Consider the following 12,137-nt stretch of genomic DNA (forward strand, 5'->3'; position numbering starts at 1 on the left):
GAACAGAAATCGTGCTCCGGTGGCGCGATGGCAACGGGAGGCCCCATTAGCTAAAGTGGTGCTTCAGGTTAAGAACAGTTTTAGGTTAAGAACGGACCTCCGGAACTAATTGGGTTCTTAACCCGAGGTACTGTAGCTACAGTACCGCTGTAAACTCCCTCTTCACTAGACCCTCCATCCCAACACAATTCAGGTAGATTGGAACAAGCATAGAAGTAGATCCCTCATGCCCACAGGATTAGAGTTCTTTATGTCCTTTGCAGTGCCAGTCCACCATACTTGTCAGCTTGGCTTGCTTATGGCATCTGGTTAGACCCTGATGCCATTAGATTGTGGCAGAACGACACAGAGCTCCATAGTCTGCAAAGTGTTTTCTAGTCATCTCTTAAGTATTTCAGAGGTGTTTAGGACATCCTGATATTTTCTAATGTAAACAATACTTCCTGAAGGCCTGGATCTCCATGGATCTGGTGAAGCCTGTTTTTTTTTTAATAGTTTATTAAATTTTTATACAGCCCATCGTCCATAGATGGCAGGTCACGGCATATTTTCAGCTGTTGGCAGAGAAGTCTGCACAGCAGGAATGCGAGCCGAGTACATCTTTACGTCCTTTTCACTCACAAGTGGCCGTTGTGGAGCTTCATGGGAAGGTCTCTTCTATTAAGGAAAAATTAAGTTGCACAATTCAACATCCATTCTGCACCATGTAGTTGTCATTGCACTCCACCTTGTTCATGACTACAGATTATCATCAGCACCAACCGTAGTGGGTTTGTGAGCCTCATTATACTCTTGAGATTGGGCCACTGGAAATAATGACCTTTCTTGTTCTGGTCCCCCAAATAAGGATGTGGTGGATTCCTTTTATACTTTTTTAGCTTGAGTCTGAAAGATGGCGGCCAGTGTTTTGTCATGGTCTACTGCATAAAGTGCCATGGATGTCATCCATTTACAACAATGACACCTTTTGCATCTCTGAGACGTGTCACCTTTCTTTGAACAATCTCAATAGCACTTACAATTGCAAGTGGCAAATACCGAAAAGAATCTCCCATGTGATAGTAAAATGCTATTTTTAAAAAAATTCTTCCTGCACTGAGTTTCTTTAGCTGGGCAATTCCTTCTAATATTACAAACATTTCCACATCCTGTGCACTCACTCTGAAAGAGTGGGCCTTTTACATGTGCAGCAACTGCTTCTAATGTTTCCTGGAGTAGATGTTACTTCCACCAGGTCACTTTCCCAAGTTACGGTATATTTTCTCCCTGCCCTGGGTTTTGATCAACTGGTTGCCTTCTCATCTTTATAGCTTTGTGGCTGCGTTACCTACCTTCATCTTACACTCTGCTTCAATCTCTGAGGTGCTCTTAATCTTTTTTTGTAAATATATTTTTTAATCTCATTTTATAACGTATATAAAACAGAGAGAATGTTCATAACATTCATTTTAAAAAACTAAAAGCCCCAAATGTAACCTTTCCATCACCCATATTTGTTGGGTTGGCTTTTGAAGGCTTGTTTCAGATGGGAAAATCCCTTAAACAGAGCAGTTAAATAGCTTGTGTTAGGGCAGTTAGTCTAGTATATCGGTCTTTGCCAACCTGATGTTCTGCAGCTGATTTGGACTACAAGTGCTATCCGCCCCATGAGAAACAACTAGAGAGTACCAGCCTGGCAAAGGCTATTGCATAGGATGGCAGCCAGAATTGCAGCTTTCAGTATAAGTTGGGGGTTTTCTGCTAGAGTTGGTCTCAAGAAGCTCTTCAACTCATATCTAAACCACATAGTGGCAGGATGTGCAGATGACGTCCTTCCTGTTATAGCTTTAGCTGTTAGCACATTTGAAGGTTAGAGTTGCGTACAGGCGTTACAGTAATTTTCAGATGTCACAAAACCCTTCCCAGCACTGCTTCCCCACCCTGAGGACATACTGTGCCAGTTTGCAAGCTACATAAATAATGGTTTTTGCAATAAATGTCAATATTGCACAATTTGGTGGGTTGAAGGAGGTCCTGATAGTAATAGAATAGTAATTTCAAGTTCAAAATTCACCCCATCAGCAAATACCCAGAAAGTCTTGCTATGTGTCTTTCACAAAATGCAATGAAGGCTGCAACCCAATAGAAAAACTTCTCAGGCCTATTGAACCCAATGAAATTTAGTCACAAGTAAATCTGCTTAGCAACCTTTTCCAACCCAATCCCCTCCAGATATTTTGGCCAATGTCAGAGTGTTAAAAAGACCCGATGGGAACAATAGGTGAATGAGGATAAAGATCCTGGAGGATGTAAAGTGTGTGAAGGAGGTTATGCTGAATTCCCAGCTTGCTTGCTTGCTTGCTAATTAATTAATTAATTATATGTATACCCCCACCTTTCCTTCCAAAGGAGCCCAGGGTAGCAAACAATAAGCGATAGGACAAAAACATTAAAAAAAATTCCAGTGCAGAGGCAGAGTGAGAAAGATCTCAACTTAAAAGTCTTATTGAAACAGGAAGTTCTTCAGTTGGTACTGAAACAACTGAGACTGTGTGTCTGGTGTTCAGTGGGAGGGAATTCCAAAGGGCAGGTGCCACAACACTAAAGGCTCAACTCCTGCATTGTGTGGAATTGACCTCTTGATAAGACGGTATCTGCAGAACAGAGATCAATAAGGTATGTAAAGGCTGAGATTAAAGAGGCAGAACCAGTGTACCATGCTATGGCCTGCAGCCAAGGCTTATGCCAAATAAAGGAAGATGAACACCATGTGGGATGCAAACTCACTTAGCCCCTGTGCATGTGTGGCTCTATTTTAGTCCAGAGGAAGCAGCCACCTCCGTCTCCCCTTTGAGGGCGTGCTCCTCTGCCCAACTTCTTGTTCTCCCTGCAGGCCAACCAGAGAAAGCTGCTGTTTATCTTGGCAGGAGGGGTACTTTGGTCTAGAAATCTGCTCCATTTCAGTGCCATGGATGTGTGTGATTCCTAAACCTAAACACCCAAGTTATATCCTCAAGAGGTTGAGGATCTGTTGAAGAAAAACAGGCACATGCAGAATATTATTTTCAGAAACTCAGTTACTATGGTTTAAAAATCTGGATGAGATTTTTTTCCTCACAGGGCCATATAAGTTTAGCACAAACAGTTGGGCCTGGTGAGTATTTAAGGTCCCCAACCCTAATCTGCGGGTTGCCATCTGATTGGATTTTATTCTGATCCTGATCTGATTTTAAGATGTACAGTATTTTAATTGATTGCCTGATTTTATGTTAATGTGTTATACATTTGATGTTAACTGCTCTGAGCCCGGTTTTGGCCAGGGAGGGCGGGGTATAAATAAAAATTATTATTATTATTATATTATTATTATTATTATTATTATTAACTTTTGCAAAAAAAGAAGGAAAATATGAACTTTAAAGTACCTTGCTCATTAAGCTAAGCAGGGACAGGTGTGGAACATCACAATATTTACAAACAGCACTGTGCTTCCCTTTCATTGACAGCAATATGCTCCTTCAGTATTTGAGAAATACACCACCAGCATCACTCTGGGCAAAAAAGAAGTGATCCTACACTTATACGACACTGCAGGTAATCTCCCCCCCCCCCCCCCCAGCATGTATCAGCACAACATCAATTATTTCCTGCTGTGGCTGAAAAGAGATCAAGAGAGGGCTGGTGGGAGATGATGAATGGCTGGGGGAACCAACGGGGTTCTCACAGTCACGGTGGCACCACTGAGGATTTCCTTGGTGCAAAGCCCACGTTCCAGTGGTCATCCTATGTCAAAATCATGAAGCTCCACACCTTAATGTTTGTGTGGTGCTGGCAAGCACTGGATCTGCAATTTTTACTGTGCAGTGTACAAACTTGAATTTTATGGGTTCTGGCAAGACCCTGTATAATATAATGCAAGTCCATGAGCTCTGTTTTAATTCTTCTGGATCCAGCTTTTACCCAGACCCCACAGAAAGCAAGAATGAATGAGTGGCACATATGTGTGCTAATAATCTAGGACTGTCACAAACAACTCTGTGCCAGGCTTACCAAGATCTCTGGCCTATGTGTCAAGCTTTATCTCTCCTCACCATCATCTTTGCACCTCTTGCTGCTGTGAGGCCAATGACCTAAAGTGGTGGTGTGGGAGTTGCTGCTGCACAGAGAGTCTGCTTCTACTTAGCTTATACCCTGATCTACTGGGCCGATTACCTGGGTGGGGCTTGCTGTAGCCTGGGATGCCCATGCATAGCCTCTAAAAACAAGCAGACAGCCACACAGACCCCATCAAGGTAAAACCCCATGAGCTCTCAGCCTCTCACTGCTAACCTTGGCATTTTGTACAGCTCTGTTCTGAGTGTTCAAAGAGTTTTGCTTTTTCTCAGTAAACCTTGTCAACAGCCCTGCCAAGTATTTTCATACTTGCAAATGAGAGAACGGAGGCAGAGAGGCAGTGGCTTCCCAAAGGCCACCTAATGAGCTCCACAAAAGGAACTACTGCTGCAGACTGCATGCATAGAAAGGCGGACAGAAGCATTTTTAGTAACACCTAACAAATGACACCCTTAGGGCAGCTTTCGCAGTGTTTGCCAATTCTCCTTTTTCCCGAAATGTGAGCCTTCTGCCACTTGGGTGTCCACTGGCTGTGGCGGATTGGGCTTGTAGACCAAAACACCTGGAGGACACCAGGTTGGGAAAGGCTGTGCTATGCTATTTACCTCCTACTATAACAGTGTGATAATTCAGAGTTGTGCAATTTTCACAGATTACACGTTTATATCGTCTGACCTTTGCTTTCCTGCTGACTAAGCTAATACAGCATGGCATGGCAGACATAACTTGGGGCTTAATCAAGGTGGAAATAAAGGCTCTGTGCTATATCTGAAAATCAAGGAAGGCAAAGTATTAGTCACAGGAGTGGGGGAGAGCAAGCAAGAAAGTGCTTTGCTTTGCTTGATTTATGTTGCTGGAATTCCCCATCCCCACCTCAATTATTATGCAAAGGTCTGGAATGGGGAGGACAAGAAAAGAGAAGAGGCACGAGGGACCCATTTATGCTTTCTGTAGAATTGGCTTGTCTCTTGGTTGACTCTGCAGGGCCATTTGTGAGTTTTGGTGGAGACAGCTACTCACCTGCTCAACTTCGGAGGGTGAGAACTACCTTCAGGCAACCAGGCAAAGGGAACTTCAGAAAAGCTGGTTCTAAGCAGAGGATGTGGAACATGTGGCCTTTCAGGGGATGCTGTACTCCAGATTCCACCATTTCTTATCATTGGGGGTGATGGGACTTGTAGTCTCATCTCATCTGGAAGGCTGCAGCTTCCCCGTCCCACATCTTAAATCCCCAAATGACTAACACAAGTGCACATGGGCACCGATGCAATTTTGCCTGTATTTTGTGCATGCTGTTGTTCCGCGGAAAGACTCAGCAGTGGACACACCCCCGCCCTGTGGATTTGCAACTTTCAGAGCTTCACAGGAACACAAAGGAAATAACATACCTGGTGAATGTTTTCCCCCTCCCCTCCTTTAATTGCTGGAATGCTCTCCCACCAGATGTCAAAGAGAAAAATAATACCAAACTTTTAGAAGACATCTAAAGGCAGCCCTGTTTAGGGAAGCTTTTAATGTTTAATAGGTTATTGCATTTTAGTGTTTTGTGGGAAGCCGCCCAGAGTGGCTGGGGGGACCCAGCCAGATGGGCGGGGTGTAAATAAATAAATAAATAAATAAATAAATAAATAAATAAATAAATCACTGTCTGGAAATCTTAGGATAGCCTCAACTGATCCAACACAACACATACAGGTTCAATTTATACAGTAATTTGCCACTGTCAGTGGGTTGGCCAACAGAAGTTGTCTTCTGTGTTTGACATCACAGTGATATCACATGTTAAATCATTTAGGGCAGCTGAGGAATAATTACATGAGGCAGTTACCTCCTAGTTTCCCCTACAATCTAGGGCAGGGGTCAGCAACCTTTTCCAGCCGTGGGCCGCTCCACTGTCCCTCAGACCATGTGGTAGGCCGGACTATATTTTTTGGGGGGAAATGAATGAATTCCTATGCCCCACAAATAACCCAGAGATGCATTTTAAATAAAAGGACACATTCTACTCATGTAAAAAACAAGCTGATTCCCAGACCGTCCGTGGGCCGGATTGAGAAGGCAATTGGGCCACATCTGGCCCCTGGGCCTTAGGTTGCCTACCCCTGATCTAGACGCTCCTTGGGCAGCATTTTTAGGCTACCATAAGGGGGAGCTTAGTAAAGAATACAATTTATTTGTATTTTGACTCCATTCAAGAAAGAAGAGTTTCCTTTTACTCATTCAAGTTTTCTGTAGGCTACATCCACCTTAGTCATTGTTACCCCTAGGGAACCCAGGGAACTGTAGTTTTCAGAAGATTACATTGCCTTACAGCTCTGTAACACTCCACCCATTCCCTACAAACAATATTCCCAGGTTATACTTGAGTCAGTTAATCTGGTTTAGGAACACAAGAGAAGCCCTGCTGGGTCAGGCCTATCCTATGGCCCATCTAGTCCAGCATCCTGTTATCGCAGTGGCCAACCTGATGCCTCTGGGAAGCCCGCAAGTGGGACGCGAGATCAGGGCTCTCCAACCACCTCCAGTACTAGAGGTAGTATGCAGCCACTGTGACTAGCAGACATTGATTGCCTTACCTGCCATGCGTTTGTATCACCTTAAGTTTGTAACGCCCCAACTGCTCATTTTCAGGTTTATCTATTTTATTTAAACAGTTTTTTTATACAGCTTAACTGCAATAGTCTCTAAATGGTTTGCAAAGGTACAATACAAAAACAAAAATTGGTTAAAACTATATAATCAAACTACAATTAAAATGCCTGCAGGAAGAAAATAAAATAAAAATAGGTGGTGCCGCTTCAGTAGGTGAAGATCAGTGGCAAAAGCCACAGGGAGGATTAATTATAGATGCTGCTTCCTGCTTTATGATATTTCTTACTATCCCTTAGAGAAAGTTAAAAAAAGAGCTATTTACTTCCCCTCTTTCAGGGCAGGAGGATTATGATCGCCTACGACCACTTTCATACCAGAGTACCGATGTGGTTTTAATATGCTATGATGTCATGAACCCTACTAGCTTTGATAATGTATCAATTAAGGTAAGAGACCTTTGTTGTAGATGGTTCTGCAGTTAGTAATTTGGCTACTTGCTTTTTTTTAAAAAAAAAAATATTTTTATTAAAGATTTCTTAGTTTACAAAAGTGTGTGCAATGTCTCTTTTTTCCAGTTGCGGTTTCTACAGATCAGTTTCATTTGTTGAGAGACATTAGTGTTACATCAGAAAGAAAAGGGGGAAAGAGGGGGAGGGGAAAATGGTGAGTGGGGTGGGGTCGGGTGGCAATGCTTCTATTCTTCTACTTAGTGTATGCGTGGGGTTTTGTGTCAGCGTGGGTTCTTTTACTATTTGCTTGTTATATTTCCTTGGTGGCGAGAGAGATTGGGGGTGGCCTAGGGTGGCTGTAGTGAATTTGTTTGTGAGAGTGGGGTGGATTTAACGCACGAACTTTATGAGAGAGCGCATTTCATTGTCAAACAGCTCTTATCATCACAAGGTTCATGCTGATGTTCAGACAAAATCTCCTTTCTTGTAACTTGAAGCCATTGGTTTGGGCAGATAAGGCTCCTCAACCTGGGAAGGTAGCCCATCTAGAAGCAAAACTCTGATCCTCTGCTGCCTTGTGGGACGGCTTCAGGAGAAGAAAAGGCTAAGGAGTAAACCCGCCACAAATCTGGAGTCCCTAACGTGGTTGGATGACATCTTGTACAACTCTTTCCAGCAACTCCTGCAGCCAAGCTGGTGTCCAATATATTGTTCTACTTTCCTTTGGAACACATCAGTGAGGCCAAGAGGGGGGTCTTGACATCTGGGCAACCCAGGACCTCCATACACACTGCCCAGGCTTGCAACCTGGAGAGGTCACTTCAGGGCTGCTAGCGCAGTGGTTTGACTTCACCCCCAGACACACACTCCACTGCCTCTTGAGACAGATGAATGCGAACAAAAAATCTGCTGTCTTATTTTACTATTATTTTGATGGCTTTTTTACCAGGTTGTATTTTTGTTCCTTACAAATTCTCCTTGAACATCTGCCTTCTCTCTGTGTCTCATGGCTCAGCATCAGAAATGTTTCCATTCTCTATTTACAGTTTTGTTTGTCACATCTAGCTGTTTAAACACTTTGATCTCTCTCTGCCAGTGGTCCCATGAGGTGAACCATTTCTGCCGTGGAATCCCCATAGTGCTTGTGGGCTGCAAAACAGACCTTCGGAAGGACAAAGAACATCTACGGAAACTCCGCTCAGCTCAGCAGGAGCCAATCACTTATACTCAGGTAAATACAGCTCTGTAAACTAGATTCCAAACCTGTTGGCTATATATATATATATATATATATATATATATATATATATATATATGTGTGTGTGTGTGTGTGTGTGTGTGTGTGTGAGAGAGAGAGAGTGTGTGTGTGTGTGTGTGTGTGTGTGTGTGTGTGTGTTATCTCCTTGGTGTTTACAGCAGTAGAATACGTAACATTTGCAGCCAGCAAGCACCAAACAAAAACAGTTCTACAACTAGGCAAATATGCAACAAGCAGACACACAAGCTCCCTGTTTGTTATTAACATAAAAACTCAGTTAAAATAATGCATATTTCTTATTCTGGTTGCTTACCTTCGGCCTGACTCCTTCCTGAAATCCTTTTGTTACTATTACCTTTCAGGGTGAAGAAGCTTGTCGCCGGATGAACGCAGACATTTACCTCGAGTGCTCTGCCAAGTTTCGTGAAAATGTTGAGGATGTTTTTAGAGAAACAGCTAACATTGCACTGAATGCTATCAAAAAGGCAAAGCGTCAGACAAAATCGAGGCCATGTGCCATATTATGATGTTATCTGCTATTTTCAGACTACAGAAAACAAAAGACTGTTTCTTCAGTATTTTAAACCCTTCCCCCTTACCTTTTAAATTGACTGCTCCTGTCTCTTTACTTGGATATTAATGAGAAAATCAACTTGTTTTCATGCTGTAAGTTCTCCTTTTTGTTACACCTTCTCTTCTGAAGGTTGAGCTTTTAGCTAACTGTGGAACGAGCTCTTCTGTATATAGATTCTGGAAGAAATTTCCAGGGTGTTTCAAATGTACTTGTTGAGGAACAATTAAGGTAAGGTATTGTAGGTCCAACTTTTTGCCATTTTTAAATACGCAGGTTCTTGCTTGCTTAAAAAAAAAGCAACCAAACAAAAACAAACTAGAAATAATGGGTTGTAGCCATGTATGTTCTACTCTGCACAGACCTACTGAAACTAATGGACCCAAGTTAGTCATGTGAATTAACTTCAATTGAGCTACTCCGAGCAGGACTAACATTGGCTACAACTCAGTCTCTGATCTGATAAAACAGCTGTAACATTTGCAGAATTAAACAGTTCATTTTCTACCCTTTTTGTGGTGGCAACATTAAAGGTACTGTGGTTTTTTCAGTGGCCACAACCTTACCTTGTGGCGTATTGGAAACCCTTCAGAAGAAGCTGTAGCAAGATTCCAGCTATCAAAGAACCTATGTGGCTAAGTAACAGATTACTCGGGTCCAATGAATGGTCTAGAACAGGTATGGGGACCCCGTGGCTCATCCCATAGGATACTCTGGCAATCCACCTTCTGTAAACCATAAATACCAATTTTTGAAATTGCTTTTGTTTATTTCACTTTGTACTGACTATCTACCTCAAAATTGCCCTTCTAAAAATACAGTGCTGTCTTAAGTTGAAAGCCAATTTGGATTCTTCACTCTCCCTTGGTTTCCTTCTTTTTCAAAAACTTTTAACTGGAATATGAAATGGGGCTTTATACAGTGTACCAACAAACAGTTGTATTAATCTGAAAGGCTGGTGGTGGTAGGGAGAAGAAATGAGTAAAGCTGTAGCAGGTGCGTCACTTAATATCCTGGATAAGATTATTGTGCCAGAGGGCAAAAGTCGGCCCCAGTTTATACCGTGTGCAGGGAAGAGTTCGTTAAAAGATTTCAGTCAGCAGAATTCAGCTAATTATATCTAGCAGGCATGAAAGAACAGGGAGTATTTGGGCTTCTTGCAATGGACAAAGTTGCTTTTGGAGCAAAGAGTTATCAGAAGCTTATCAGCAAAAGGCATAGCAAAATATTTTCCTGAACCAGCCTGTCAGTTGAAGGGGCTTCCAGGATTTTGTCTCTGATGCTGCTTTCACGTGTGATTTCCAGAATGCCAACCCCTAAGTGAAATACATTTGACACTGCATCCTATTTTGTTTTCACGGTACCCTCAAACACTCCTGTGGCCATGGCAGATCTCTCACTCCACGTGTGAACATCATTAATACAGAGCTCCTTGAGCTCAGTACTGTTGACACTGACTGGCAGCAGCTCTCCAGGTTCTAGGCAAGGTTTTTCCCCATCCCTATCTGGAGATACCAGGGGTTGACCTATCGGAGTAGGTGGGCCCATATGCGGACTAGGTAAACTGACCGCTTGCCATGAGCTTCTGAAATTAGGCCAAGTTCCCTACATGTGCGAACCGCTCAAGCCCCTAAATATTTCCTATCAGACCGTTCTGTCAATATTCTCCCCTCTCCAACTACTATACACCAGACACAGGCAACGGGCTCCTTAACCCACCCACCTGGAAAAGGAGCAGCTCTTTGGTAGAGTTGATTCCCTTGGGATGTGGAGGGGGCACCATCCTGTGGGCCTCCAGAAGTTGTGGACTCCAGCTCCCATAAGCCCCAGCCAGCATGATCAGTGGTCAGGTCTGATGGAAGCAGTTAACAGGCAGAGAGGGTCATAGCTTTGCCACTCCTGCCTTCGAACAGCCACTCCTATAATGGCAGCCATGAAACAGCCCTATGGGGGAGAGTAGATTGGGTGCAAGGGCCTCTGTAAACCCACGGAGAGAGTTAACAAACCTGGTCTGCCTCTGCCTATGTGGGACTGAACCAAGCCGATATTGCTGGCTCACGGTTCAAAAGATGTCTCCTATTAAAAACTGGCTGCCAACAACAACAGCAACGCTGAAAAAAAGAATATGATACACTGCAGATTCTATTTCCTGAGAAAATGTCCTGGAGGAGGAAGCCTTCAGCTCTGCTATTGACCTGCTTCCTCTCCCCCACCTCCATCTACCTGCCTATTATTTAACCAGTGGCTTCTCATCCTGTCCACCGAGGGTACACTTTGCCCCTACCAACCTATCCACAAGCCCCTAAATGCACGCCAGCAGCTCCTTTGGTCTTTCCCCCTTGCAACTTGCTTTCTTAATCAGATGACCTTCCAAGTTGTCTGTTCTCAATGGTTTGGCACTTTTGCAAAATGACCAAGGAGCCACGCTGTCAGTGTTCACCTCGCAACCCTTTCGCAACACCCACAGCCAGCGTTAAAATGCATTTTAAACTAAGGATATATACAGAGCCAGTCCTTGCTGCTCAATGATAAGATGGCGCCCCCTTCCCCATCCCACATATAGAAGCCGAATAGAGTCCAGCATTGGCCACCTGAGGCAGCTGCCTCACTTTGCCTCATGGCAGAGCCAGCACTGCATGTATATAGTTTGATGACGTATCACAAACAGACGGTGAGGGGAAAGAATTGAGGCAGCTCCTCTTTATTTGCCACCTCTTCTTCCTCCTCCCCCTTTCTCAACAGATCTGAATGCTGAAACATCCATTCAACCTTCATGCCAACAACGCTAATGACAAATTAGGGTATCATCCACTGGATTTCAGTCAAGTTTTCTTCCTGTGTCTAGTCTAGCTGGAATAGGTTACAGTGAAGAGTAACCCCCCCCCCCCACACACTGCCCCCAAACAGATGCGCCCACTGAAAACATTTTCAGTTGGTTGCAAGTGAGGAACGGGTGGGGGATCTAGCAACAGATTGGCTCCCCTGCCCTCTAGCCTTCACCAACCTGATGCCCTCTAGCTGTTGTTGGACTACAACTCCCATCAACCACAGCCAGAATGACCAAAGGTCAGGGATAGTGGGAAGTGTGGTCCAAAACATTGGGGGGGGGGGTAACCAGGCTGCCTTATCAGCTTCTAAGATGGGCTCTGAAAAAAAGCAGTACTCAGCACTTGGC

At 43.7% G+C, this 12,137-nt stretch overlaps 1 protein-coding gene and 1 long non-coding RNA gene across 6 annotated transcripts in view; one reads left to right on the forward strand and one right to left on the reverse strand.

The window, feature by feature from the left end:
* The window catches only part of RHOF (ras homolog family member F, filopodia associated), a 31,034-nt gene extending 21,315 nt beyond the window's left edge, over window positions 1-9,719 (forward strand). For 4 of the 5 annotated variants that reach the window (XM_081842276.1, XM_081842280.1, XM_081842279.1 and 1 more), the window contains 4 exons: window positions 3,486-3,573; window positions 7,021-7,130; window positions 8,230-8,364; window positions 8,754-9,719. In XM_081842276.1, coding sequence (XP_081698402.1) covers window positions 3,486-3,573; window positions 7,021-7,130; window positions 8,230-8,364; window positions 8,754-8,918 — 498 coding nt within the window. In that variant the 3' untranslated portion in view covers window positions 8,919-9,719. Of the gene's footprint in view, window positions 1-650; window positions 1,363-3,485; window positions 3,574-7,020; window positions 7,131-8,229; window positions 8,365-8,753 lie in introns of those variants that run through there. The other variant, XM_081842278.1, reaches the window with a different exon arrangement.
* Window positions 527-8,786, reverse strand: LOC309330583. Its single transcript, XR_014151491.1, has 2 exons — window positions 8,705-8,786; window positions 527-657 (listed from the first exon to the last, which is right to left on the reverse strand). It is a non-coding gene; the product is annotated as an uncharacterized lncRNA (long non-coding RNA).
* Window positions 9,720-12,137: the final 2,418 nt, after the last annotated feature.

The sequence above is a fragment of the Podarcis erhardii genome (assembly GCF_964252035.2).
Source record: "Podarcis erhardii genome assembly, chromosome: 15".
NCBI lineage: Eukaryota > Metazoa > Chordata > Lepidosauria > Squamata > Lacertidae > Podarcis > Podarcis erhardii.